This window comes from Clupea harengus, chromosome 13 (genome assembly GCF_900700415.2).
Source record: "Clupea harengus chromosome 13, Ch_v2.0.2, whole genome shotgun sequence".
In the NCBI taxonomy this organism is placed as follows: Eukaryota; Metazoa; Chordata; class Actinopteri; order Clupeiformes; family Clupeidae; genus Clupea; species Clupea harengus.
In genome coordinates this window covers 5,221,683-5,249,536 of record NC_045164.1, presented here as the reverse complement: position 1 = coordinate 5,249,536, position 27,854 = coordinate 5,221,683, and the positions used below count along the sequence as shown (strand labels likewise).

The 27,854-nt window shown below is 46.9% G+C and overlaps 1 protein-coding gene across 3 annotated transcripts in view; it reads left to right on the top strand.

The window, feature by feature from the left end:
- Positions 1-27,854, top strand: part of LOC105890888 (signal-induced proliferation-associated 1-like protein 2) — a 107,622-nt gene that overhangs the window by 35,352 nt on the left and 44,416 nt on the right. For 2 of the 3 annotated variants that reach the window (XM_031579462.2, XM_031579463.2), the window contains exons 2-8: positions 6,272-8,151; positions 11,892-12,019; positions 13,761-13,949; positions 19,054-19,228; positions 20,266-20,369; positions 22,445-22,602; positions 23,480-24,056. In XM_031579462.2, coding sequence (XP_031435322.1) covers positions 6,708-8,151; positions 11,892-12,019; positions 13,761-13,949; positions 19,054-19,228; positions 20,266-20,369; positions 22,445-22,602; positions 23,480-24,056 — 2,775 coding nt within the window. In that variant the 5' untranslated portion in view covers positions 6,272-6,707. The remainder of the gene's footprint in view (positions 1-6,271; positions 8,152-11,891; positions 12,020-13,760; positions 13,950-19,053; positions 19,229-20,265; positions 20,370-22,444; positions 22,603-23,479; positions 24,057-27,854) is intronic. The other variant, XM_031579464.2, reaches the window with a different exon arrangement.

Sequence of the window (27,854 nt, the reverse complement as noted above, 5' to 3'; positions counted from 1 at the left end):
ATTGTCTGCAAACAGCACCTCAGTGCTTTTGCCGAGGCGCAAAGGGTTGTATCAGTTTCTGCCCAGAGAGACTTCATGCCAACTGGGTCATGGAGTCTGTCAGCTGGTGCTTTCTGAGTTGGCATGTCTGCCCTCTTTAGCTGCTGAGGCGCCCATCAGTGTGGATCTGAGGCGACACGGTTTCTGCGGGTCATCATCGACGCTTGTTGTTGTTGTTGGAGGTAAAAGTAAGGGGCCAGCACTCACTTTAGGCTGCTCGTCAAAGTGTACATGGGTTGATTTTTTTGTCAAGGACATGAAACGGTGTTGCTCGGTGCGGTGGAGGTCCTCCGCAGTGTAGCACGCAGATTTAGCCGTCTGGCACAACGTTGGTGTGTGACTTGACCCTTTTACGTGACACTTTAAAGGGTCATCCTTGAGAGTTGCGTAACACCTTCAGACCACCCCCCCTCCCTCAAGTGACATTTACGCTTGTCATCACTCATTATAAACGTCTCATTTCAGACGTGGTGTAAGTTTAGGTTGACGAAAGCTCTCATGCGTGTGCTGTGTGTTTAAGATGAAGCTCAGGATGACTGCTGTATTTGAGGTGTACCAAACACTATCTCTTAAAATCAGAGTTCATTTCATTGTGTTCCATTATGTTTCATTGGGTAAGCTCAAAGACAGAGAATGATTTGAATAGAGACCAGTACAGGTCCTATGTCTCTCTGGTATCTGCGGCAGAAGGGGAAACACTGTTTGATTGTGCAAGCACAGCATAACTGAAGTTAGAGAGATTACTAGTATGTTGCAGTAATTGGCTCAGTAGAAAGAGCCCTACCATCTCTTATGACCCATCTCTGATTGTGGGTTTTGAATAGAAAGATTTTCATTTGGCGCCTATCCCCCCCATCCTCTCTTTTTGACAGCATACTAATTACCCCCAGCCCGCCCCCACACACACGCGCGCACACACACGCGCACACATACGCGTACCCCTCCTTCTGTAATCAGGGCATGATGTCAAAGGGTTATTTTAAGAGCTGGCAGAGACCCGTCACACTCTGCCTTCACAGAGAGATGAGACTGTGCCAGTCACCATCAGCGCCACCTCCCCATTGCCCACAAAATGAGTTCATCAGAGTAATTAGTCTCCCCCACTCTCCCTGTGGCCCTGGTGGCCATGGATCACAAAGCATCGCTCACTGCCTCCCAAAGTCAGATACAGAGGAAGGTGTGAGTTGAGCAGGCCCTTCACCCTCTGTGTTGATTGGACGGCTGTATTCAACTCAAAAGAGATTGGCCCTTGCTGGAGATCAGAGGGCAGTGGTGGTTGGGTGGAGGGGAGGTCATTTTGCTGACCTAGAGGTTTGTTTGTGTCGTTTGGACAGTGTGTGGGTGTCCGTGTGTGTGTCTGTGTGTGTGTGTGTATGTGTGTGGGTGTGTGGGGAGAGGAAGAGGATGTCCAGACAAAGAGAGAATGAGCAAGAGTAATAGAGAGTGAGAGAGCTGTGGTGTTGGTTAGAACATTAATCACTGTCTGCACTGTAATAACACACACACACACACACACACACACACACACACACACACAAACACACACTGCAGGGGAACAAGTCCAGAAGGGAGAAGTAAGGGCATTTATTAATTTGAGTTTCAGATTGTGGACGTGGATGTTGCTTAGAAACGCTCCACTCACTCCATGTCTTCTACTGTTCTCAGATCAGCTTATAAAATTGTCATGGATACACTATTATGACTACTATGTGTGAATAGTGTGGTAAAAGTTGTGGTAAACATGTGTAGCTGAAGGATTGGTGTGAGACACAGTGAGACAAAAACAAAGATGTATGACCATCCACCGAGTGTAACTACAACTGGAGGCTATACACTGTGGAAAGGGACTATCTGTCAGGCTCCTGTTTGTTTGACTGTGAATGGAATCTCTCGGCCCGTTGCTTAAGGACTGGCCTGGCTCTGTGCTGGCTCTGTTTGCTTCTGTTTGTGTGTTTGCAGCCGCTGCATTACCACTGCCAATACCCCCCCAATCCCCCTGCTCCATGGCTCATACCCCCCAAAAATCAATAGGAATCTAGCGTGACTTGTCGCCTTCAGTGGCATCCAGATTGCTATACTGCTGTAGGTGGATTTGTCCCCTGTAATGACAGTGCTGCTGTTTCTGAAGATTAGGTCATCTGATTGGGTTGATAGGGTGTGTGGCAGGGGTGGTTTTGGCGCTTTGATGAAAAAAGATTGTTTATCCAGGTGGCACTTCTGCTGTGCTCTGCGTTTTTCTCTGTGGAAACACTCAGACGGGTCACGGTAGAGCAGACTACACAGACACGGGAGCGCCGTCGCCGCAGGGCCTGGAGGGCAAAGAGCAGGCCGATGTGATTGCCGCTCACCACTGCTGTGAAGGAGAGGCCAAGGGGAGGCTGGGGTTTACTCCAGGCTAGCAAAAAACAGGGGTGATGGGCGACACGCGAGGCTGCAAACCAGGCTGGTCCTTTTGAGATGTTGTGCTCTCTTATGGGAGTCTCCACTGATAGAAAGAGCGCGCTACTGGGGCTACATTCCTCTTGGTTTCTGGGCATTTGTGGTTGGAAGACTTCTCAGATGTCAGTCTCAGATAGCGCTCCCTTTAATGGAGTGAAACAAAACAAATCTAAATCCCATAGATTAGACTATACATCAATAAATGGCAGACAGCGATTCCTTTATGTATAGGATCGATTTCCACTCGGCTCCCATTCCAAGTGTGCAAGCTCTCACTGCACATGGAGGTCAACAAGGAAGATGTCACAGCTCATTTCATTACATGTATTGCCTGGCATGAATAATTCACTTTTCTGTCCTGTCCCATATGCACAGAGTCGCTTGTTTCTTACATTAAACATCTCTGTGACCTTCCCTCCTCCATCCTTTTTTTTTTTTTTTTTTTTAAGATTATTTATGAGCTTTTTAGCCTTTATTTGGATAGGATAGTGAAGTATTTTGGACAGGAAGTGAAAAGGTGGGGAGAGGATCGGGAAACGACAGCAGGCCGGAATCAAACCTGTGTCCCCGCGGGCATTGTAGCCCGTAAATGGGGGGCTTATTGGCTCGCGCCACAGTGCCCCCCTCATCCTTCTCCTCTTCTAGCCTCACTACCTCCATCCTCTCCTGTCTTCCTCACGGCCTGATGGCATACGTGACACAAAGGCCTCTCCCTATGATCAGGGTATACACCTTAAATCATCTCTCCCTACGCTAAAGAGACATTACGTTATCTTGTAACTTTACCGGCGCTGGGTTAGTGGAGTGGCATCCGTCAACTAGCTCTCACGCTACAGAGCAGAGCACGTAACGTCAAAGAAATTCAAGATGGTGAAATGCCAGATGGAATTTGAGTAAGTCAGAATTCAGATAGCTCATTCCCTTCCCCCTGAAGCATGGTAGATGTTATCTAATATTTAGTATGAGTCTGTATTTAGACATGACATCAGGGAGGGGTTGTTAAGATTTTCTCATGCAAGGACACAGGCAAGGGGGAAAAGGACAATTTTGACATTCTTCTCATTTTTATGTGGAATGTGATTAGGCTCAGGATCCTCAATCCGACACTGGATTGGGATTAGTTTTATCGCGCAAAAATACAGTGTATCTCAATAATAAAGTGACAAACATAATTACGGTTTGTAACATGTTACATGGGCAATTTAATTATGACCAGAGAAAAGCAGTGATGATGAAATAATTATTTGTTGTCATTTTTTGTTCGATTTATTTGTCTCTGATCTCACTAATCATGCTTGTAATCACATCTCGTCACATCTGCTGTGGTATGCCCAGTCATTGGGCAGGCTTGCCGTACGTAAAAAATCCCGGCAATAGGCCAGACCCCTCGTCATTGTTAATCTTGATTTGGCCCACATTTCTCCCAGATGTTATTTTTCCTCTTTTTTTTTTATTCTCCTGTAGAGTAAATGGCTGGGGAAAAATGTAAGCATGGCATGTTGATATGTCTGGGAGCTGGACAGCTATGACACATTGCAGTGGGACGCTCTTAAATAGAGTAAGTGTTTGCTTACTATCAGCATTTTACAAAGATGTTTTTGCAACCCATATCTGGGCTCGCCTGTCGGACAAATTTCGGAATCCGGAATTTGGACATGTGTGGCGGAGAGACAGATATGCCTCGCAGAGAGGGTCTATGTGATTGTGCGTTCACTCATAAGATATACAAGGACAAGGTGTGTGTTGAACAGACCTTGAGGATTTTTGGGCATCGTGCATTTTCAACAAGGGATGTGTCAGACGAGGTGCTTCAGAGAACAAGAAAAATGAATTTAGGTCACTAGGGGGTAGGCTCCTGTATGGGTGCCCCACAGTGCTCAGTTTAGTAGCCTTTCCTCTGAGGAACACTTGGCTTGATCTCGACAGTGTCAGAGTAATAGTTTGGAACGACAAGCTCCACAGATCCACAGATGCCTCTGCCTTTCTATGTTGAGTGTCTAAATCCTTACAGAAAGAGCGGTTCGTTTAGTTATGTATTAATTGTATTTGAGTTGTTTTTAATCTAGGTTGTTTAAAGTCTTATATTGTTTTATTGTATTTTAAATTGTGTTGTGATTTTTTAATTGTTTGGTGGTGATGTTTCTGTTATTTTTATTGTGTTGCTTAAGGGAACGTTTATGTCCTTTAGTGAGGACAGAAAGCATACATATTTGTATTGTTGTCATCATATTAGCTTGTTTTCTCTTTGAAAGGTTGTTCCTTCAAATAGAACCAAATGCAAGGTCACAGATGAGTGACAGATTGCTTCAAGCTTGACTGAATATGTCCGACTCAGTACTCCTCCATTGCCTCCTTGTGCATTTTGTACATTTTAGAACATTGATTCTGCGCTTCCTTCCCCCAATTTTTGCATAATATATCATCAGGAATAGATCCACTGCAGAATACGCTGTACACTGCACTTTGAAGCAATGGATTATATACAAAACAGACAAACATGTTCGTTCTACATCTAATACAATATAGACATGCATTTATGTAACAGTGCAGCATTTAACTTGCACAATTTATTATAAATTGAACTTTATTGCCATTTTTTTCATTCTGTGTCCAGCTGGTTTGATTATGCTCCAGGCAATCACCTTAAGGCCAGTTCACACCAAAGATTTGCTGTGCTAGTTACCTCAGCCCAGGAAGTACAAAATTGACCGCCGCAAATCTCACAAATCTCAGCAGTTTCCTTTATCGCAATACTGAAATAATGAAGTGAACTATGTTGTCACAACAGACAAAGAGCAATATAATGAAGGATTACCCAATTAAATTTGTTTTGTAACTGCTTTATATACTCAGAAAAGACGCACACTTTTCAGTCGTAGTCTATGGAGGCACCGTCTCTCACCCTCAAAATTGCCTCCAGTGGTTCTAGCCGGAAATAGGCCTACCTAATGCTAACTGGCTAAAGCTAACCCTCTGGTCAGGACATGGCAGAGTTTTGGTCAGAGGAGACACAGAGAACTACTTACAAGCTCCTAGTGTCTGTGCGACCTCAGTCAAAAAGCATATACTAGCAAAGTAACAAGAACAAACACACTGACTGCTGGTTAGTCTGCTAATTAGTTAACTTTGTTGGGTAGCTAACCAGCTGGCTAGATCATGTCTGGCTACAATAACTGGTGTAAAAAAGGCGTTGTTATGGAAATGCTGGTGCTGTTGCAAGCTGTCCCAGTTTTCAAACGCTTTGTTGCAGCAAGTTGCAGGTTTCAAGTATTAGCAGCTCGTCTCATTGCGAATCTTTTGTCTGAACTGACCTTTAGATGGATGTCTAAACATTTAGACAGGAATGTACTGCTGTAGGCCTCCATCTGCTGCCGTGTGCAGAGACTTACCCAATCCTCCTTAGACGTTTAGCTTTGACATGTTGAATGGTCTCAGCTTGGTACATCATTAAGACTGTGGATGAAAGCCCATTCTTCAGTCATAGGACTTCTCCCTTAACTAGTCTCTTTGTAAGGCATAAACAAGGACCGTCAGTGATCAGAATGACAATGGGACCATTTACAAGTAGTTATTTAGATCACTTAACACATCTCCTATTCTCCTTTTTTTACGGTCGCCTCAGCAAAACAGTTCTGCTAATTTCACAGGCTCACAGCAATCTTGGGTAATTTAAGTATTTTGGGAAATGTACCCTGCTGTTCTCCCAAGGTCTCAATAAAGAATTGGTATTATGTTCTCTACTTCTCTCAGCATGATTTCTCAATGTTTCTCTCTCTCTCTTTCTCTACTGCAGATCCATCTCCAGCTGTCGCCCTGAATTAGCTGTGTGCCGTGAAAGGGGACCAGCCTCTGCTCAATCACTAGCCGCTGTCCTTCACACCCAAATGCTGTACATCTGTCAACGTGCCGGCCTCGTCCTCTGAGTTATGGACTTGTTCTGAAGGTCGGGCCTGCATGCAGGGGTCTCTCCTGGTGCAACGCGTCTTCTGTGGCCCCAACAAAGAGGCAGCCCTCTCTCTCTTTTCTCTGGTCCCAGATGATCAACCGAAGACGATGTAAATGAGAGGGGAGGGGTGGGTGTGTTTTGAGCGTCTTCACGCGTTTATTTTCCCCATGTTTGGCAGCGGGATATAAGCTTTTTGGGCGCGAGGAAAGACGACGTGTCGAATCATCCACCGGTATCAGCAGCAGCAGCAGCAGCTGGGGGGACCCTGGACTCCCGTGAAATCATGCAGTCTGAGGAGCTCTTCAATAGAAAACTGAAAGCCTTGAATGGCAGCATGGGGCCTCCGGCCAACACCACACAAGGCAAGTCCGAGGGAAGTGGCAAAGCCAACGGGACCCCAGCCATGCCCAAGATGGGCGTCCGTGCAAGAGTGACAGACTGGCCCCCAAGACAGGATGGCTGGGACGGCCGATTGGGTCCCAACTACGAAAGCGTCATAATGGCATTTCAGAACGGCCAGCCAGACCAATGCATGGGCATTAATGAGATGGAGGAACCACCTCTGGACTCTGATTACCCCGAGACTAAGTACTCGCTGAGCGACCTTCTGAGCCATTCACCTTTGAAGGGTCTCCACCCTATCCGCCAGAGGAGCAACAGCGACGTGACTATCAGCGACATCGATTCAGAGGACATGGTGGACCAGAAGGCCGTCAACCCAAACACTGGCGCCTCGTTGCACCGCGAATACGGCAGCACCTCCTCCATCGACCGGCAGGGACTCTCTGCAGACGGCTTCTTTACCCTGCTGAGAGGCTACCGGGTCGACACCATGGACCACCGCGGCATGCCGCCTCTGGGTTTCCCGGAGCTCTTGCGTTGCGAGACGGCCCTTTCACCCAGCCTGCAGACAGCGACACAGATCGCCCGTGGGGAGATTGTGCGCATCTCCAGCTACGACTATGTAGACAGCTCCTTGCTCTACAGCCGCGAGCGGGAGAAGTCCTTCATGCACCGCCTCAAGTCAGACTCATCTGAGACAACGTCGCTCTTCCGGAAGCTGCGGACGATTAAGAGTGAGCACGACGGCCTCCGGTTCTCCATGGAGCAGTATGACCGGCGGTCCCTCAGCTACCAGAAGTGCTTTGCCCACTATGACGTTCAGAGCGTGCTCTTCAATGTCAGCGAGGCTCTGGCCAGTAGGTCCAACCTTGCCCAGAGGAAGAACACCACGACCGGAGCCTCGGCCGCCTCGCAGTACCACGTCTCCGGAGGTGTCTCTGTGTTAGGAGGCAGTATGGTCGGAGGAGGAGGAGGTGGTGGAGGAGCAGGAGCTGTTGCCTGCAGTAGCATGAACACACCTGCGTCATTTGAATCCCCGCTGGGTAGTCGCGAGGACCTGAACCCCAAAGAGAACCTGGATGCGGATGAGGGCGACGGAAAAGGCAACGGACTAGTGCTCACCTGCCCTCACTTTCGCAATGAGGTTGGCGGCGAGGGGGAGAGAAGAATCTCCCTGTCCAGAGCCAACAGCACCACCTACAATGTCGGCAGCGAGAGCTGTTCATTTGAGTCCTCTTTGAGCTCACACTGCACCAACGCTGGCGTGTCGGTCCTGGAGGTGCCTCGGGAGAACCAACCCATCCACCGGGAGAAGGTCAAACGATACATCATAGAGCACATTGACTTGGGAGCGTACTACTACCACAAGTATTTCTACGGGAGAGGTAAGACGCTAATGTAGTGTTTCATGACAAACAACTCTGAACTGGAGCTTACTCAATGAACCGCAAACCCTCAGGCTTTTCTGTTTTTTTTTTTTTTTTTATCTGTCAGCGTCATGCATTATAAACAATACCAGGTGAGGGAAAGGTCACGCTGTCTTGCTAACCAAATTGCGCGAGTCAGACACATTCAAGAGCCTGATTCTTTGCATTAGGAGTGTTAGTGGATATGAGGCTCCGAAACAATGGGAGGATTGTTCCCGGTATGTGGGTTTTTTCTCCATTTCCTGAGGAGGGGAGCGTTCACATTGGGTGCTCTGTGTGAAAACGGACGACGTGTGATATTTCCCTCCTGTCCTGAGTGCTTTGATTTGTCATGTGAGAAGAGGGAGGTGAGGCGATCGGAGGGTTTCAGTGCAGCTGTTGCTCTCTGAGGCGTGGATGGGGTACGGAGGGGAGCAGAGAGGGGTGGAGTGGTAGTAGTGGGGGTGGGTTGGAGTTCAGAGTTCTCCTTTGCACGGACCTGCCGGGTGGGTCACTCAATCTGCTGGGGCATCTCAACGTTCCTTCCTTCAAAACACCCAGAGCATGGAAATACATCTCAGGCTTAGCTTACCTCAGTGTGTTGTCTGTCCGTGTGAGTGTGAATGCGAATGTAAGTGTATACGCAACATGGATATGTCAGTATAGAATATGGAATATCTGAGTTTCTCAGAGTGTCTCTCTGCGAGTCTTTGTGTAGGCCTGTGCGTGTCTTTGTTGTGTGTGCGCGTGTGCGTGCGTGCGCATATGTGTGGTGTGTGTCTCTATGTGCCTCTGTCTGTACACGTGTGTCTAAGTGTGTGAGTACATTCTCTCAGCATATTGTGTTACCCATTCTTAAGCCCTAAAAAAACAGCTGCTGCTCCACTTGCAGCCAAGCATCTCCGGCGTCCCTGCCAAGCACAGGCCAGACATGTGAGTTGTAGGTTCTGGGTGAGAGCTGTACTCTAACTCCCTCTCCTCAACACTTGCCGCCTTGAAACGGCTCCAGCCACGGAGAATGAGCCAGTTACGGCCCCCTAGCTCAAATTGCGACTAAAACATGCTAGTGAGCTTATTCTATTGGGAAATGGATTATCATATGGTGTGAAAGGTTTTATGTGGGGCTCCAGCAGCATAGCTAAGAACACCATGATGCCCGCTTGGAGGCACGGAGAACGATTTGCATTAGAATAGACTATTACCACGGCGTGCATTTATCTCGCATTCCATTAATCCGATGCATGCATATATTTTCTTAAAACATTCGGAGGTCATTCTCGCTTTCTAGCTGGCTGGGTTGGAGCTCTCAGGGGAAAAGTGTGCTCCACTCGAGAGAACTTGATCCTGTCTGTCCATCATGGAGGAAGCAACCTGCTAAACTATTAGCCCGGTAGATGTTGCGACCTTTTAGCCAAATGGACATCCTGAAAGGACAGAGCTGTCATCACTTTGGCTGCTAATGTCTCCTCCACTTTCCTCCTCCTCCTCCTCCTTCTCCTCCTCCTTCTCCTCCTCCTCCTCCGCGGGCCCTGCTGCTCTTCGCCCTGGCCTAGGAGCGGAGGGGGCTTTTATCGCCTAAGGGACTAAAATTGATCCCATCGACCGCTACACCCTCCCACCCCCACTCACATAGCTGCTCCTCTGTAGGCATGCATGCCTCTTAGCTCCCAGGAACTCTCAAGGAAGATATGTACACATACCATGTGGGGTTAGACACACCGGCAAAGGGTGCCTTCATGCAGACACACACACACACACACACACACACACACACACACACACACACGCACACACGCACACACGCCTCAAATGCCATTTGCACACACATACACACACACACACACACACAGGCATGTAAGTCAGACAAAGCCAGCCCACCCATGTACACATGCATGCATTATGCACATACATTCACACATCCAGGTATGCATTACAGGAGACAGAATTAATGCCATCATGATAACCATGCCAGCCCAGCAATTTGATCCGTCTGGTGACAGCATCGCTTCAACAGCCCCTGTTATTACACAGTGAATATGTAACGTAACTGTAATGTAAGGTGACCTCGGATTGCCACATTGCGATGACTGTGTCAAAATGTTTGTCACACTGCACTGATGTCCCCACTGTATCAGGTACCATGTCAACCATCCCATAATGCCTCTTCTGCTGTCTGCACTCCGTATTTCCGTCCCATACTGGCATGTCATGGAGCTTCAGAGCGGCAAGGATTAAGTGGATTCACTTCGAGCTGATCTGTTGTTGTCTCCTCAATCCCTGTCTTTCTTCGCAGCCGTGAGCGGGATTAAGACCCTTGATGAGCCCAGGCGGTGGCCTTGTTCTTGTTGTTGTTTCCGCTCGTCATCTCTTTGGAGTCCATGATGTAACGTTGTAACGTGAAAGAGCAGACACGGTTATCACCTTTGCTCTGGGCTCACGGTTCATTTTGTTTGTGATGCGCAAGCTTTTGTTTAATGCTCTGCACTTTACATCTTGCACACAACACTTGATGGTGCTTAAGGCCTTCACTTTTTGTATGTCGCGAGTAATTGTCAATGGCATGCGTTAACTATCTATAAGTGATGACAGAAAATGGATTTCTCACTGTGATTCACAAGGAAATAGTCTTAAGGAAATTACTGATCTTGAAACGTAATAACTGAACAGTATCCGATTCTGAAGATTTTTTTGATTTTTTTTATCTCAGTTGGACCCCCATAGTGGATTGTAATCAGAGATTATGCCTCACGGATGTTGGTGGGGCTTAGTGATGAGACCATGACTGACATAAAGATCTGGGTCTGCCCCCAGTAACCATGGAGATGCCATCTTAATTACATGGCCTGAGTGAATCTGAGCATTACCATAAGGCACCCCAGATTAACATGTGTGGCACATAACTGTCCCAGCTTTTAAGAGCGTTTTTATAACTGTTGTAAATTTGAGACAGTTTGTGGAAGTACACTATTGGTAAAACTTACATCGCATATTGCAAAGGGTATTTTAAGCAAGCAATTAAAATAGATGACCATATACATTTCAGAAGTGCCGTAGGCTTTGTAGGACTCTATAATACATTACCTCTTAAAATAGGCATTAATAATTCTCTCCTTATGCCTCTGGCCTTGTACTAAAACATACAGGACTATTAGTAAAGAAAGTTACACACTTCCACAACAACTCCTTAGGCCCCCCTCTCATCTATAAAATGTTTTCTTTTCCAGACTGTTCTTTATTCATTTGATTCCAAGACATTTGGACGGGCCTGATTTTTCAGCACCGTCTGTGCGCAGGCCCCAGCAGGGAGGCCATTAGATAATCCTCTTCCTGTCAGGCTGTGTGAATTATGCTGTCTTCCTGTGTGCGGCCAGCTCGCAGTCACGTCTCAGCAGGAGCTGCTTTCTGCGTCCTGTGTCCTGTCCTCATCCAGGCCACATCCAGGCATTCATTTGCCTGTGTTATCAGAGAGAAACGGGTTTGGAAGCCAACTATGTAACCAGAGTCAGGGCCTTGAAGTACTGATTATGGAAGCTGAAAAGCAGTTATAAAATCAGTCTTTTTTTTTTATTATTATTATTATTTGATGTAACCAATTATATATGGATTATAATATCGGCTGCATATACGCTATCTGTAAACTTGTACTGTACAAATGCACAAGTGTGTGAATATGCTGATCGCATTCATTTTTCTCCACCTCTACTCTGCCTTGGTTTCAGAGCACCAGAACTACTTCGGCGTGGATGAGAATCTTGGTCCGGTGGCTGTGAGCGTTCGCAGAGAAAGACTAGAGGACAATAAGGAGGGGAGTCAGTACAACTATCGCGTCACCTTCCGAACCAGCCAGGTAAGCAGGCAAACACCTTTCACCATCCCTTTTAGCATTCTCTCCTGTCTCGGAGAAACAGCATGACCGAAGTTATGAAACCCTCGCAGACACACTAGAGTGCGCCTTTTTTAATTGTGTCCGCACACACGAGAGATTTCACGACTCTTATGTTATGCCCAATAAACCTCTCACATTGTGGAACATACATGCATATGAAAGCCTACTCTATGGAGGTTTCTGCTTTACCAACGTGAATCTGTTCCCTTTAAATATTTGAGTCAGGAGTGAGTAATATAGCAACTGCATGAAGACGTGGAGGGCTTTAAGGGCAATGTAAGCAAGAGTGACTGATTCAGTTTAGTTCACCCCACAGAACTCTGAAGCGGTTGTGAGAACAAAGGTTTAGGAAGGGCACGAGAATGATTCAGATGCTGAATGCAAAACAAGGCATTTGACCAGACAGGAAGTGACAAGAAGTCAAACAAATGTGTGTGTCCACACACACACACACACACACACACACACACACACACACACAGGTAGATAGAAACGGTCAGTCTTCTCTTTTTTCCGTTCTGTTATTTTTCTCTTTTTCATTCCCTCACTCACTCCCTCTCTCACACACACACACAGAGCTCTCTATATTTGACCCCTTTGGGGGTATCATCCTGTTGAATAATTCAGGTAGGACAGCTGCATGTGGCTGAGAAATGTCACTGATATTAAATGCCAGTCTTGGACTGAAGCCACAATTTCAGTATTTCATTCCCACAACCACATCACAATAAATCTGGGTCACGCAATCACAGAGGGTCACATAGACAAGGTTAAAGCAGCCAACAAGCCCACCACTACCTCATTCTCCCCCTCCTCTTCCTCTTCCTCCTCCCAATCCTCCACCTCAACACCCAGAATTCTGTTCATGCGTTTATCGTATGCGTACCTCAGGCACGTCCCCCAGATCCATCAAAAATAACAACTCATCTATTTGACTGGCATCAGTGCTGGAGTCAATAGAAAAAAACATCAATTAAAATAACTTTGGAAGGGCTCCAGATTGAGTTTAGCAATCTGTGGTTCAGGCCCTCTGAGGCCGACTGATGCAGGAGATGGGGGATATGTTAAATGTTAATGGAGCACCACCACAGTACTAAAACACCAGACAAGGTCAGGCTTGCTGTTTAAACAGGGGTTAACCTCAGGCTGACCCACTGTTGACCTCTGGTTAACTTACTGACCCATGAGTTAAGAATTCCATTTCATGGTCTTTAGTCGGTTGCCTGGAATCAGCTCCTTCCATGAACCGAGCAAATATCATGGGGCATAACTCGTGCATAATTGAATCAAAAAATATTAGGGATCAATGTTTTCTGCCATCAACAACACTGACACATATCTGCAGGGCAGGCTCAAAGTTCATATAGTTGTCATCTACAGATGCTGTGTAAATTCATCTGTATAGAAACAAAAAGCCTTCCTCCTGTTAGACCTTTCTTTTAGCTGTCCAGTGGGTAGTGTCCTGAGTCCACTGTTTCCACTGCATTATTTATTTCTCTCTGTACGCCTGTCGATAGCAAAGCCCATTTCCCAACACCTCTATCGATTTCACTAATGTGACTGTTTTAAACACATCAGGATGGGAGGAAAAATCGGATCCATGAACTCACTCTATTCTGTTTTTTTTTTTTCGCTCTCTTTTTCTCTCTCTCTCTCTTTCTTTCTTTCTTTCCTCTCTCTCTCTTTCTATCTCACTCTCTAGCTGACCACTCTTCGGGGAGCCATCCTAGAAGACGCAGTGCCCTCCACCGCCCGGCACGGCACGGCCCGCGGCCTCCCGCTGAAGGAGGTCCTGGAGTACGTGGTGCCCGAGCTGAACATCCAGTGCCTGAGGCTGGCCCTCAACTCCCCCAAAGTCCCAGAGCAGCTCCTCAAGCTGGACGAGCAGGGGGTGAGTCACGATTTCAGTGACACGGATGTGGTTTTTTTTTTGCTCCCATCTTATAGGTTCACTGCCCCATTCTCTGTGAGTGAGTGACTGGAGATGACTTCTCAGACAGGAGTAATTTTTTCCTCTTTTAAAATTATTTTTTTCATCCACTATCATCCCTCCGCACGCCTGCGCTGTTTAAGATGAGCCTATTGCTTCCCTGTGTAGTAGACAGGCAGTCCGTGTAGCACTACAGATGAATCAATTCAAGGCTGAGTCAGCCTGTTGTCTTCTAGTCTCCCGGCCTCCCAATGCACAGGGCGGGCGTGAGGGAGGGAGGAAGAGAGGGAGGGAGGCAATAACTTGCCTGTCTCAGAGTGGCGTACGTAGACGCAAGCCACAGATCCTCTGTTAATGCCTTTGATTGGTAGTTTTATCACTGGCCCTGGAGGGTAAAAAGTTTATGAGAAATATGGCTGCTGTGATCTCCGAGCTGAAGGAGAAAAGCCCTCTCGCTTATGCGATCTGACACCCTTTAATTTCTCGCCCTTTGATGACGCTGCGATAAGAGGTATTTATGGAGGGTGAGGCAGACACCAGAGGTGCAGTCCACCCATCTGTCAAAGAGGCCGTTAACATGGTGTAATTACATTTGGCAGAAACAATGACAAGGGAAAGTTTCTCATTATGTCAGTGTGAGAATTAGGGCTTCCCTTTTATTCCCTTAGATCTGAGGAATAACAAATGCATTTGTGCATCTGGGTGGCAGTGGGCCTACACAGTAATGAATGCACACTCACTCACACACACACACACTCACTCACACACACACACACACACACACACTCAATGCATACAGACACACACACGCATGGACACGCACGCACGCACACACACTCATTATAGCCCTGCATTCCTACATAATGAAGTGTATGTGTTTCTATTACATTTTCCCCATTCGGATTCTGACCTAACCCCAAACAAAACACACCAAGCCTTGAGTGGACTTAGTGTGCCTTTTGAATGTGAGGTGGTCACAAAACAAGCAGGGCCTAATTTACATCCTCGCGTGAGCATCAGACGGCGAATTTCCCATTTAAAGCACGGCCAGATTGGGCCAGTCCTTAACTATCGAGTCGCGCGCCTGGAACGCATGAGGGGGAGCTTAGCGTAAGACGTCTCTCCAGCCGCGTGGTCTCGGCCTGCTGGAGACGGGGGACTCCCCCCTTGGCAAGCCTCGGCGAGTCGAGTTACTGTGTATTTTGAACCGCAACCAACTGGCTGGATCCACCGCAGGCCCCCGAAACCGAAAAGCCAATGAGAATGCGAGTGTTATTTTTAAAAAGCCCAACATACTTTTATGCTTGTCTGTTTTAATCATTATTACAGAAGGGTCTAGGCTTTGGCAGGGTTTCTGACAGCTACTCTTTTTAAAATTTGTTTATGTTTTTTTTCTTTTTTTTTCTTGGCCAGACGGAATTCTAACGGAATTACATGCTAGGGAATCCAGGGGTCAAAGGGGAAACGTAGTTCGACTTGAGGCATAAACCCTCCCCACTGACCCGCTCCATTCCTGTAAACTTCACAGCCACGTCCTTCATGGTGACTTCATGGTAGTCTGTGTTATGGATTTTGTGTGTGCTGTTTCTGTGTGAAAGTGAAGCAGTGACCTGTAGCAGAGAAACAGAGTGGCAGTGGCGTGTCCGTGTAGGGTGCTTGTGTGAGAGTGGTGCGTAAGTGAGGGCAGGTGAGAGAGGGATCAGAAGAGCTGCCAGACACAGCAGGGGGGGGGAGAGATGGAGGGAGGGACAGACAGACAGACAGACAGACAGACAGACAGACAGACAGACAGACAGACAGACAGACAGACAGACAGACAGACACAGACGGAGATACAGAGAGGGAAAGCCTAATCAGTCAGACAGAAACAAGGCTGTCAGCACCTACTGAACTTTGCTCATCCAGAATAGCAAGCCAACACAACTTTAATACCCTCGATATCTGAAGCCCAAATATCTTTGCAAGGGCTTATTTCTGCAGATATATCGTTTTGAACAGCTTGAGAACATCTGTCCAATGCAGTTTCGATTCGTCCTGAATAAGGAAACTACTTAAGCTGAGGCAAATGCAAGAGCAGGAGGTTATGTCCTTCTAGGTTATGGGTCTATATACAGTAATTTGACTCAAGGTTTTTTTTAGGGGGGGGGGGGGGGTTGCTGTGCAGGTATGTGACATTTCCTAAATCTCTCCTTATTAATTCTTGCCACCCACCAAGACCATAATAAGCAAGGGCCAAAACTCCTCCAGCGGGATCCAAATCAGATCACATGCCACTGCTCTCCATCGCAAACATTTCCTGCTCAGTTTGACGAGCAAAGGCAGTGAGCTCAACTCTGCCAGCTCCCCCCTACCCCCCCCCCATCCCTATTCCCCTCCAACCGTCCAGTGTTTCCTCAAGAGTCCCCATCATGCTTATGTAAAAGCCGGGATGGTCATGGACTCAATGACCTGATTGGTAGAGGAATATTACTAGAACTCTTTTGTCATTGGCAGGGTGCTTTCTGTTATAGAACTCAAAAGGAGTCAATGTCAATAAAGCAGCTTTAGGGCTGCTGCTGTGTGTGTTTGTGTGTTGCTTGCATCTGGCCAGAAGGGAGAGTGTGCAGAGATACAATGGGCAGATGTCTCGGTGGACCCCCAGGGCTTGATGGAAACTGAAAAGCACAGCAGTGATGTCACGGCCAGAGCGGGCCTAGGAGAGAGTGTTACATAAGGCATTCAGCTCTCTGTCTCTCTCTCTCTCTCTCTCTCTCTCTCTCTCTCTCTCTCTCTCTTTCTATCTGTCTGTATCTCCCTCTTTCTCTCCCTCTGTCAGACGAGACGCAGTGTCCCTGATCAGTTTGTTCCAGGACCAGGGGGACAGGATTCATTTTCTCACTCGCCCTTGCTGTCTCTCTCCCTCTCTCAGGCTGCCCTTATTCTCTCTCGTCCCGCTGCCAGTCTTTTCACTCCACTTAGGTCATTTAGAACCAGGAGGCTGCAGCTGAGCGAGGGAGAGAGAGAGACAGTGGGAGAGAGAGATAGAAAGAGGAAAAAAACAAATGATGGAGAAATAGATAGTTTTATTGTCAGCTGGCACTGATTGTGGCAGAGCTTATTTGACAAAGATGCTCCAGATCTGCTGAGTCTTTACACATGTAGCTATTTGTGGTGCCACTGCCACTCGGTCCCTGAGCAACTGGATTGCCAGGAAATAGAGGACATAAAAATAACATTTTATCCCATCAGTCCCTTAACTCTAAGGTCCATATGCTGTATGAGACCATGTCAAGGAGGACCAAAGGCTGTTTAAGTTATATGAAGGCTCACCTCCCCATGCACTGCAGGCTGTCATATTGCAGCCATTTTGTTTTTGAATATCCCCATTACAGCATACAGCCCCTTTTGTAAATTCCTGTGGTCAGCCGGTCCATGAGATGCATGTGTGTGGGTGGACAGATTGGCTTTATCTATGGTATGCCTGAGGTTAAACAGCCAAAAAAAGAGGACTCTTTGACCGTGGCACAACCATGGCAGACCTCCTTTAAACTGCATTATCAGTGCTTCAGTGGTTGCCACTGGAGACCGCGCTACCCAATTGCTCGGCAGAGTCAGGGGAGAGAGTTCTAGTGTGCAATGTCTCCATGACAACAGACTGAGAGACGTGCTGGGAGCACTTGACCTGTGAGAAATGGAATGGGAGGGGGGGGGGGCAGCAGTGAAAGAAAATAAAAAGAGGGAGTCTGAAGAAAAAGTAGAAGAGAAGGGAAAGAAGTCCGTCTCAGTCAGGGGGGTTTCATAAGCTCCCTACGCCAGGCAGCCACACTCGCCGCGCTCTAGTTCATTAACCTCAATCTGAGAGGTCTTTTCCCAGCCAGAGGTGCTACATTATGATAATGAAGAAGACTGCGTGGTGGCTGCACGTGGCCATCATTGTTCTGGCCATTCTCTCTGCCGCTCAAAGCACTCATATTTCCCATCGCAGTCTGTAATAGGTTTAGCATGGAAATTTTATAAAGTACTTCTTACAAATGCATCCTCACAAATGTGATACTGCATGAAGAACAGGACCTGGCCCCCCCCAAGAGTAAGTGCCAATGTGAAGCAGGAAGAATCAAATCCAAAGAGGGACTGGCTGATATAGGAAACAGGTGAAAGGATGTTTGCACCGGTCTATGGCATGCCTTGTCTGATTTCTTTGCTTACCATCCTGTGCTCAAGTGGATTAAGAGTAGTTGGAGGTGCTCGGTCAAGATATATCCTGAATATACTGGAGAGTGGCATTTTGGAGAGTCTGTTCTTTGTCCAGTCTTTTCCCAGAATCAGGATGCTAGAGAGAAACGATGTGTCCTCTGCTAAAGAACAACTATAGTACATAAAGATGCATGGGTAGATGCATAAAAAAATCTTGAAAATGATTTGAGTTTTATGTTTAGGGACATGCTGTAGGCTTTTACTTTATGATATAAGTTTGAATAACTGCGGTACGAATGCTATCTGTTTAGTTGGCCTTAATCCGAGGCGAGGGAAGGAATGTGTGGCTGTCTGTAGTCCTGGCCTTTTCTTAGTCTTTGGCGTTAACCCTGTGTGAATTACGTGCTGTGAAAAGGCTGTGACATTTCGCAGGCGGCTCCTCAGATGGTAGGTCAATGCTAAATGCTAGTGAGAAAGAGATGCAACAGCGCAAAAGTAGGAAAATGACAGAGCCTGGAGTAAAATGTGTTGAGGAAAAATAATCTGACTCTTTTTGTGTTGAAATGACTAGGTGGTTCTCTAGACACCTAAAGCTTTACAGAGCTAGCTGGTTAATATGTGTGAATGATACAGTGAAAAATGTAGCACCTCTCTTATACCAATTAAATATCATAGATGAGGCTTTAACTGTAATGCTGCAATATCTCTCAATAACTGTCTATGCTGCACAGTACTGTGTTAATGTGACAGACCTCAGCAAATCTCTATCTTTAGCAACTTTTCCTGGGATACATCTTTTGATGTCTCTATCCGTCTATCTGTTTGTTTGACTGTCTCTGCCTGTCTACGTTTCATTTGTAGTGACGGATGTCTCTTAAATGCTGTTTTTCAGCTGAGTTTCCAGCACAAGGTGGGCGTCCTCTACTGCAAGGCGGGCCAGAGCACAGAGGAGGAGATGTACAACAACGAGAGCGCCAGCCCGGCCCTCGAAGAGTTCCTGGACCTGCTGGGTCAGAGGGTGCGCCTTAAGGGCTTCACCAAGTACCGGGCCCAGCTGGACAATAAGAGTAAGACAGCGCCCCTACACACACACACACACACACACACACACACGCACGCACGCACACACACACACACACACACACGCACATGTAAACGTACACACACACACACACACACACACACACACACACATATACGCACATGTAAACATACACGTACATACACACACACACACACACGCACATGTAAACGTACACATACACGTACACACACACACACACACACACACAGATGTTATACACACAAAAACATACACACACACATACGCACTCATACATACTTACACACAGATACATGTATTACACACACATACTGGTATGTGTGCTTACATAGGACTTGCATGCTCTCATCCTTACACCCCTTACACCCCACATACTCTTGCGTTAAGGTAGGCTTCATATGTCAAGGAAAGTATGAACGTACTCATCACCTGCCAGTGTACTATTTTCCTGTGGTGCTTCTGTTGTACTGTAACATCTGAAAGCGTGCCCCTCCATGTTCACACTTGATCAAACACGTCCACCCACATATGCATGCAGTCTGCTTCCCTGGTCCCTTGATCCATCAGTACGAGATGGATGTTGATGGGGCATGGAGGAAAGGTGTATGGAAAGCAGCTGTCTCGTCTGCTCTCTCTGGCTCATGTGGATTCGCAGCTCGGTTACCCAGAGTGTTTGTGTGTGTGTGTGTGTGTGTGTGTGTGTGTGTGTGTGTGTGTGTAAAAGCATGAGTGTCTGTGTGTGTATGAGTGTGTATACTGTATGTGTTGGGTATGCGTGTAAAAGTATGACTTTGTGTGTGTGGGTGTGTGCAAGGTGTTGAGTGTGTGTGTGTGTGCGCATGTGTTTGCGCTTAGCCTCATTACTGTTCTCTTTGTTCCCTCATCTCAGTGTAATTGATTAACTGCCAGCCACCTGCCTCGTTTGTACTGCGTTGGATCCGTCCCAGATGAGGGTCTCATTCTGTGCATGTTCTTCGCCGCTCAGGGCTCTAGAACACGAGCATAACGCTGACATCCATCCCTCTCTCTTCCTGTTCACAGCGGACTCCACGGGTTCACACTCCCTCTACACTACCTACAAGGACTACGAGCTGATGTTCCACGTCTCCACCCTCCTGCCCTACACCCCGAATAACAAGCAGCAGGTGAGTAATAGAGTGGGTGGGGTGGGGTAGGCGACTTCACGGATGGCCGGAATCAGAGGTTGCTACTTGCATCGACTCTAGGTGACTCAATAGATGTCTAGGATCAGAAGTGGTTCTTGCTCAGTTCATTCTTATGAAAGGGGAGTAACAAGCAAACAGCACCCTGGAGATGGAGGTGTGTTCAATACACACCGGAATGATTCATTCCATTTTACCCACGGTTACTCAGCATTTGGAATAGTAGGTTAGCTCACTGGTGGGTGGGTTGAACATGTGATGGTTTGGGTCCAAGACATAAATGACATAATTAGTGACCACAGAGATGACATCTCCTTTTTAAACAGGAAACATCGGCTTGGTTTTCATTTCCCAGTCTTGCCTCAGTGCATGGCTGAACCCAGACTTAAGTAAGCTACAAGACTCGTTGCCACAATAAAAACAAAAACAAGTACTTGTTTATTCATTATTAGCTGGTGACCTCTGATAGATGATGCATCTTCCCACCTATCCTCTCAGTCAGTCGGCTCAACCTGTGGCCTTCAGCCACAGCAGGGGGCTGCGGGGATGTATCTGGGCTGGCATGAAAGCTTGTGGCTTGTGGGTCGATGTTGTTGTGATTACGGCGGCTGAGTCCTCGGCCAGCCAGCTCTGCTAATCATGACAGCTCAAGTCCAGTGGCAGCAAACGCCTCCAAATCTGCTTTCAGTAGCTACAGCGCTTCTGGTCAGACACTCGTGCTGAGTGGTGCGGCTCTGGGATTACTGGGAGACGGGGATTTCAGGTTTTATTCAAGGGGTTGGAGACCTTAGATTTTATAGAGGCCCATGTGCTTATTTGAACTGCCCGTGTTGATTTGGCAATCGGTATTGCATCCCAAAGGAGATAATTAATTTCATATGGGAAGCATACTTGATGACAGCCCTCCATTTAGAAGGCAGTTGAGACTATTTGGATTGGGAGTACTGAGTTGTTCTTTGAGGGGCATCCACTTGTGACCGTGGTTTGTTTTTTGAGGAGAGTTGTGTGGATATGTGGAAGCTGCCACTGTCTCTCTCTCTCTCTCTCTCTCTCTCTTGATTGGCAGGATTAGTGGATTTTTCTCCCTCTTTGTTCTCTTTCCTCGAAATTCCATTCGATTGCTTGGGATTAGTGTTTTAATTCTGCCTGGCGGTAAGCCTCCAAAAGGCCCAAGCAGAGATCACCTTCTCATCGTTTCATCCGCCCAGTTTCACCTATAATCCTGTTTGTCTGCAAACCCTGCATTGGGACAGACTCTCTCCCTCCATCTCACTCTCTCCAGCTCTCCATCTCTGTCTGTCTGTCTCTCTCCCTCCCTCTCTTCCACTCTCCCTTTCTTTCCCTCCCCCTCTCTCTGTCTCTCTCTCCCTCCTTTCCTCTCGCTCTCTCTCTCCAGCTCTCCATCTCTCTCTCTCCATCTCTCTCTCTTTCTCCCTCTGTTTCCTGGAGACCAAACCGTCCATGGTGTTGAGGTTAATGATGGTTAGGGATGTCTGCCTGCCTCCCAGAGCCAACAGCCTTATTCCACACTGAACATCTGGGAGCTGATGTCCGGTTTCCAGAGGAATTAGGGGGGGGGGGGGGGGCTGTGATACACATCTGTATGGTCTTAAAGTGGCTCGGTTAAGCGGCAGTTCCTGGAACTTGACATTTCTATTGGCATAGCTGGAATTATGTGGTGTGTGCACATATGTGTAAACCTTGGATATAATTCTCTGAATGAGTCTCTCAGGACAGGCTCTTTGACCGAAATAGATTTGGGACCAAAAACTGTGCCATTTTAAAAACGGATTATGGAATAACACAGAATGCTAAACAGGCATTGTGGTGTTTGTTTGTTTGTTTGTTTGGCTTATAGCATCTCTGGACTGTGGTCCAATTTTTGTTCAGTCATTTTGTTTGAATTCGTGCGCGCCTCCCACCTCAGGCTAATACTCCCAGGAATCAGCGTTCTGTGCTGGATTAATTTGCTTGCTTTTGTCCCTAATCTTCTTTTCTTCTCCCTCTCCTCTCCTCTCCTCTCCTCTTCCTATTCTTCCACTATCTCTGCGCACCAGCTGTTGAGGAAGAGGCACATCGGAAACGACATCGTCACCATCATTTTCCAAGAGCCCGGGGCCTTGGCTTTCACTCCCAAAAACATTCGGTCCCACTTTCAACACGTGTTTGTCATCGTCAAAGTCCACAACCCCTGCACAGAGAACGTGTGCTACAGGTATGCCCATACCCCGAGAGATAGAGATAGAGCAAGATCAAATATGAGTTAGTATGTGGGTCGAGGAGTGCAAAAGCATCAGAGTGATGGAAAGAATGCAAACCAACAATTACCGAAGCACTTAAGTATGGAACACCGAGGATGCTGAAGTGAAGTCACAACCTTTAGACGAGTGAAAGGAGAGCATTCATCTTTGATCTGTAACCACTTTCATAAGTACATCTGAGAGACTTTTAAGTGAGCGAATTATGTTGTCACCAGAACATTGCCTATAATTTCACTTCAAGATGATATTTAAACCATTGTTTAAATTATCTAATTATTTTTAAAAGAGGATTGTAATTACAATCCATATCTCCGAAGGCTCAGAAGAGGCTCTTTTGCATCTTGACAAGATTGTGCATGTTTTATACATCGTTTGACCTGAGCAACAAACGCTCTGAAGTTTTAATGAGCCTATTCCTTCACTAGAATATGTAGACGTCTTTGGACAGTTCTTTCAGACATTTCTTTCTAAGTAGACGTGTCCCGATATGGCCAGAAATAGTTTTTAGAAATTGTGGTTGTTATGGCGATGCAATGACATTGGGTTGCCCTCTCACACACAGTTTCTGCTCACTGTCTGTCCCTCGTTCATTTTCTTCTCTTCATTAAAACCAGAATAATTCTGTAAAGGAATGAAGGATTGAGAGGAATTTTAACAGCAGTGGTGTTACAGTTGTATTCTTTGCAAGAGATGAAGAGATTGTGTTTGCTAGGGTGTGGGTTTGAGGATGGTCTGCTAACTTTTTGCATGCAGTGTCTCATTGATGAATGGAATTATATTACCTTTTGTATGTTAACTGAAGAACACCTCTGTTTTAAATTAACCCCCCAGTGTGGCCGTTTCTCGATCGAAAGATGTGCCTCCCTTCGGCCCTCCCATCCCCAAGGGCGTGACCTTCCCAAAGTCGGCCGTGTTCCGGGACTTCCTGCTCGCCAAAGTGATCAATGGCGAGAACGCAGCGCACAAGTCTGAGAAGTTCCGTGCCATGGCCACGCGCACACGGCAGGAGTACCTGAAGGACCTGGCGGAGAACTTTGTCAGCACAGCCACCGTCGACTCGGCCGTCAAGTTCAGCTTCATCACACTCGGTGCCAAGAAGAAGGAGCGCACCAAGCCGCGCAAGGACGCCCACCTGCACAGCGTGGGCGCGGTCACCTGGAACGTGGTGGCCCGCGACTTCGGCCAGTCGGCCGACGTGACCTCCCTGCTGGGCATCTCTAACGAGTTCATCGTGCTCGTGGAGGAGGAGTCCAAGAACGTGGTGTTCAACTGCTCCTGCCGCGACGTCATCGGCTGGACATCCAACGTGGGCACCATCAAGGTGTTCTACGAGCGCGGCGAGTGTGTCCTGTTCTCGGCGCTTGAGCACTGCGCGGAGGACATCCGGGAGATCGTCCAGCGACTGGAGGTAGGTTTTCCGTCGAAAATAATAATTCCTTCATCACCACCACTAGCATCAATAAATATGGAAATATTAGACGCAGTGATATCTAGCGATATGCTACTCTTCCGCTTTGCCCTTGAGCAGTTCCCCCCACTAGAGCACATGTTCTTATCAATGATGACATGCATTAAATAGTTACCGCAGTGATGAACAGCCTGGCGGTTAAACCCCAGAGGATGCATAATTCACAGCCCTTTAACAGCTGCGCTAAGGTGACCCGGAGTGTGTGACCCTGGAGAAATTAAACGCAGGCCTCTTTCTCATTTTCAAAGGTTCTCATTTTTATCTGTCCCAACGAAAACACACAGGCTTTTCTCTTTTCCCCCTGGTGAAACGGAGGAGGAAAAAATCGCCGTCTGTGGCCGTCTTATCTGGGCCGGGTATCGCAACGCGCTCTTCTTTGAGCAAATCTGAAGGATTTCTGAATTACGCTTAGGCAGAATGTGTTTCTGAGGTTAAGACGGGAAGGATAATTGGGAACCGGAAATCTTGTGCTTTGCCTTGTTGAACGAGGATCTGCTCCAGTGTCGAGCCATGTGATAGCTGTCTCCACAGAATCAGACATATGTAGACTGACTTCAGACCCAGTGTACTTTACTCTCCTGGTGACCTGTGAACAGCTTGTTTGGAGAGGTAAACTTAATAATTGGCTTTCTATAAGCTCTGGGATATCTTATCATAAGCTCCTTACAACTCCCCCCCCACACACACACACACACACACACACACACAAGATCAGATAGCATGAGATCTCACCACATTTGACCTTAGCTGATTGAACATTATTCATCGCTGGGATTAATCAAATGGAATCTGTGTGATGTTTTCAGCTTTACAGGCTCGTGTCAGGATTTCTTTTTTGTTATCTTCATGTTATCTTATCTTTTTAAGGGAGTTAATGTGATGCCTTCCGAAGCTTAAACAATTTGACCTGATGAAGAACGCAGTCTTTGCAACTTTCAACTGTTTTAGACATCTTTATCAATTTGCATATCTCAGGTTTTTCTCATTGCTGAAAGTAAAAAGACAATTTTTGATATATATCTTGGATATATATATATGGGTGAGCTCTACATGGACAACAGAGATAGAATTATGTCCTCTCAATGTGATGCCTTTTTTCAGCTGTCCAAATACGTTAGTCCCTCTGAACTCTAGAAGTTGCAATGTGCGTAAATTAACTATGGACGTCGTCCTGTTCCTGTTTCACATTTGGTGTTAGAGAGGCCGTCTGTGCCCAGTTGGCAAACAGATCAGATGTCTGTGCCCTGGGAACGCCGTGCTGTTTGTCGGCCTAAAACTGTCATCTGGGTTCTTCACTGTTGTACCCATGACCTCATCCTCAAGTGCACTTGTGTTTTTTTTGTCTTTTTTTTTCACCTCTTTTTTCTTTCTCGGTTTCCCATCTCTCTGTCTGAGTTTCATAAACAGTCCTTTCCTTCCTTTCCTTGTTCTACAACTCCCACAAGCCCATATACCCTGTGTGTGTGTGTGTGTGTGTGTGTGTGTGTGTGTGTGTGTGTGTGTGTGTGTGTGTGTGTGTGTGTGTGTGTGTGTGTGTGTGTGTGTGTGTGTGTGTGTGTGTGTCACACACAGTTGGAGAGCTGGGTTCTCTCATTATGTGTTGGCAACCTCTTTGCTGGAGGATTTACCAAAAATATATCCAAGAAGGTGTAAAGTGTGTAGAGTGTATAATTTTTATTTTGAAAACAAATCTGTTCACTTTTTAATGCTCAGACTGTGTGTTTAAGAGGAGGGGATATGTGGGCATGCCTCCACGTTTATATCCTGCTTCTCACTAGTTTTCGCTGAAACGACTTTTCCATATGCTTCCTCTCTTTCCTCTCCTTATCCACGAGGTGTATGGGAACCGTCCCACATCGTGTTTCGAATGAATACTCTGTAAGCAGATGTCCACAACACCACAGTCCTCCTAAGCCTACCATAAACATTTGGGCACCCTTGTTTATTCTTTCCCTTTAAACTTCCCATGTGCCATCCAATGAAAGCCGTAGAGTAGACCACAGAATCTCCACCTTGGCCCAATAGATAGGGGTCGGCCAGTATCTCACTACAAGCCAGCTTTTCCTGATGGGGGGCGGTGGGGGTTAGCTGAGATAAGCTTCAGTATCAGGAGTGAGAGGAGGCCAGGTCAACGGTGTTGGTATAAGGACAGCGGGACGTGTCCTTGGATCAGTACATGATACTGGGGACGCTGATCCGTTCACCCAGGCTTTTTCCCCTTGGTTTGGATTCTTTTTGGAGAACCAAAAATCAGAGCGGTAGAAAAAACTGCTCTGCCCAAAATGCATCATTTCTAACCACGAGTGGACATTCACTCCACATATTGGTCAGATGTGTCTGAGGCGAGAGCAAGAAAGTAATACAAGAAAAAGGTCCTGTGTTGGACTAGTGCATATTTCTGTGAGAAGCATGGCTATGCAATTTTACATGGAGCAACAGCAGAGTTGGTATTTTCTCTCGCAAAACTATACCAGCTGAATGCACTTTGAGGAGACATCTTGAAAATACGACCTCACACTTCTTCGGCTATTACTACTGCGCAAGCTGTTACAATTAGCAAAACTCAAAGAACACCTGGCTACAGGAGCCGTTTAGCTCCTGCAAAGTACACCTGGTAGTTGGGTCGGATCGAGGTCGGATCACGTTCCCACCACAAACAAACGTTTGGGTCCGGACTGGGACCATCTCCTCTCAGGGGCGATTACAGTGTTCATGCCTGGGTTAGGGTTTTCTAAACGAATCGCACCAAGGGGGAAAACGAACCAGAGTCCCAATTAACCGGACTAAAAAGTGCAGGTGTGAAAAACCCTAAAAACCCTTGGCCCAGTCTACTGTGGTGTGGCCACTGCGAGGCAGCCGTATCAGTATTGGTTTCTGTTATTTAAATCATCTTTGACCTTATGATTTGGGCTAATGTCAGCTGTCATTTCATTGGATGCGGTGGTAGGAGATTAGGGCCCATAATCCTTTGGCCAGGAGCTCCAGTGTGGGTTTGGCAGCTCCCTCTCTCTGTGAAGGTAATTACTTTTAAAGGCAGGCAGGATGTCTTTGATAGATGCAGACACAGAGATAGGCTAATCAAATAGAAAGCAGCCCTGGGTGTGGCGCAGGTGTTACCCCTATCCTTGACTCCTCGTCTCTTCTCTGTGCTCTCCTTTGGTCTTGTCCTCCTCTACGCTACTGGCACACTTACCCTCTTATGTCTTCCAGCCTTTCCTCTCTCCTCTCCTCCCCTCTGTTCATCCCCTCTCCTCCCTTACGTGCTCTCCCCATCTTCTCCTCCTCTCCTCCCCCCTCTTCAATTCTCCCCTTACATACACCGTCCCTCCCCTTATATTTCTGTCTTGTTTTTTGTTGTCCTCTCTCTTCTCCTGTCCTGTCCTGTCTTGCGTTGTGTTATGTGGACTGGCATGAGGCTGAGCTGAGCCGGCTGCAGCCAGCTGTGTTATGGGATTAAGGAATTTTGGGCGAGCAAAGCTCTTTTCCAAATGCGTTTTCACCACAGACCCAACCTCCAACCTCCAACCTCTTCCCATGACATCACCGTGCCAGTGTCCCATTGTTTTTGGTGTGTGTGTGAGTGTGAGAGAGAGGGAAGAAAAGAGAGAGAGGGATATGGGGGAGTGGGGGGCGGTGTGTTTTTTTGTTGAGTCATTTCTCCATTAGAGGATATGTTTTGTGTGTGTGTGTGTGTGAGAGAGAGTATACGTGAGTTTGTAAGTGTGTGTGCCAACATTT